General features: G+C 59.9%; 1 protein-coding gene across 1 annotated transcript; it reads left to right on the top strand.

The window, feature by feature from the left end:
• The first annotated feature begins 1,364 nt into the window (after window positions 1-1,364).
• On the top strand, window positions 1,365-1,787 carry LOC119036653 (IQ domain-containing protein F5-like). Its single transcript, XM_037128538.2, has one exon. The coding sequence runs from the start codon at window positions 1,365-1,367 to the stop codon at window positions 1,785-1,787; it is 423 nt and encodes a 140-aa protein (XP_036984433.2).

The following is a 1,787-nucleotide window of genomic DNA, read 5'->3' as shown; positions in this document are numbered from 1 at the left end:
CTTCCAGAGCTGTGGCTGGAGGAGGACAGACCTGAGGGTGATGGGACACCTCGCCCTGAGCCATGGGTAACAGCACAGACCTGAGGGTCTGAGCGCCAGCCCAAGTCCTGGGTGTTTCCCGGGCCCCAGGAGACCGTCAGACGCCCTGAGCTGTCTGGTAGGGCAGCGCCTGTGTCACAGCCACCTCAGGGGTGAGCCTTCCTCCAGGTCTGAGGCCCTAGGGAAGGCCAGGAGCTGAGTGAGGCCTGTCGTGCCACCCCAGGACTTGGGGACAGTCGTACTTCCTCCGATGTTTTTCTCACTAGACTCCGATTACAGAAGGATGGAAACCTTCCCCTTGTAATCAAAGATAATGATGAAATCCCACTGATAGAACAGAGCTGGAAGGAGCAAAAGCTAGAAGGGACTCCACACACACCCTCCCCGCCCTCCATGGGCCGATGGGTCCAGGCTCTACCGTGTTGGGGGGATCCCTGACTTGTGATGTCTCTGACCCTCGTGGTCCAGTGGAGTGGCCCCAAAGGTCTGTGACCATGTGATTTATTGTCTGGAGGTGCGCCAGTGAGTGAAAGGGGCACTTACTACATTACACCAGGACAGGAGGCATGAGCCCAGGACGTGCTGGGCCAGCTGGGATGGGCAGTCACCGAGCACGGAGCTGGAGGGAACAGGGACCGACTCCTCCCTGGCTGCCCTTTCCCCGAGTTTCCTTCTTAGGCTCCGAGGCGTGCGTCTGGCCAAGGTGTGTGGTTTGGCCAGAGAGTGTGAATCCAGACCCCACAGGGCTGGGAGCTACGAGTGGGGCTTGCATTTGGGAGCGCAGTGGCCAACGTGCAGCCATGTTGGGTCTAGAAGCGTGCCTCTGTGTGCTCACTCATGTACATGTGTGCGCACACCAGTGCACGTGGAACTTTGTGCCGATATGTTAACTGGTGGTTAAGCTCTTCCTCAGGTGTGTGAGGTGGAGGAATCTTTGGATACTGCAGCGGGGCAGTAGTGGGGGGGGCAGCAGGTCGTGGGGTTGACCTGCCATGGGAGGTGAGAAGACAGGGGCAGCCGAGGGTGACACTTTCTGGCAGACAGGAGGGGACTGAACCGAGGAGACACGGACCCCAAGTCGGGGGTCATGTCCGGGACCCCGAGACTCGGGGGAAAGGTGGCGTGTCCTCGGCCATCAATCACAGAGCAGCAGAAGCAGGGCTCTTCCTAGGTTTCCTGGGCCCAGCTGTTGCCAACAGCTCTCCGGAGGAGTCAGAGGGAGGGGGGTCTGTGGCTAGAGGGTCAGGGCCCCTTCCAGGCACTTTAGGGCCCAAATGTGTGTTTCCCATTTTCTCTTACAAGGCTCCAAAAGAGTTAAGATCCTGATGCTGCCACAGGAAGCGGCCAAGTTCCTCCAGGCCTGGTGGCGGGGCACGCTGGTGCGCCGGACGCTGCTGCACGCAGCGCTCAGAGTGACCATCATTCAGCGCTGGTGGAAGCGGCTGCTGGCCACGCGGCTGGAGCAGCGGCGGCGGGCGGCCCTGGACTCCTGCGTGCGGGAAGCGTGGGCGGCGGTCAGGCTGCAGTCCTGGGTCCGCATGTGGCGCGTCCGCCAGCGCTACTGCCGCCTGCTGCACGCCGTGCGCATCATCCAGGTGTACTGGCGCTGGCACAACTGCCAAACCCGCGGCTTTGTTCAGGGTCTTTACGACATCAAAGAAAACCAAATGAATCTTCAACTAGAAATCTCTCTGGGCCCAGAAATCTGCAGAATGCAGCAGTGCACAACACTTCCAATAAAAGAATGA

Source organism: Artibeus jamaicensis, unplaced genomic scaffold (assembly GCF_021234435.1).
Source record: "Artibeus jamaicensis isolate MK-2021 breed Jamaican fruit bat unplaced genomic scaffold, CSHL_Jam_final contig_519, whole genome shotgun sequence".
In the NCBI taxonomy this organism is placed as follows: Eukaryota; Metazoa; Chordata; class Mammalia; order Chiroptera; family Phyllostomidae; genus Artibeus; species Artibeus jamaicensis.
Note: the sequence above shows the minus strand (reverse complement) of the source record. Positions and strands in the feature narration are given on the sequence as shown.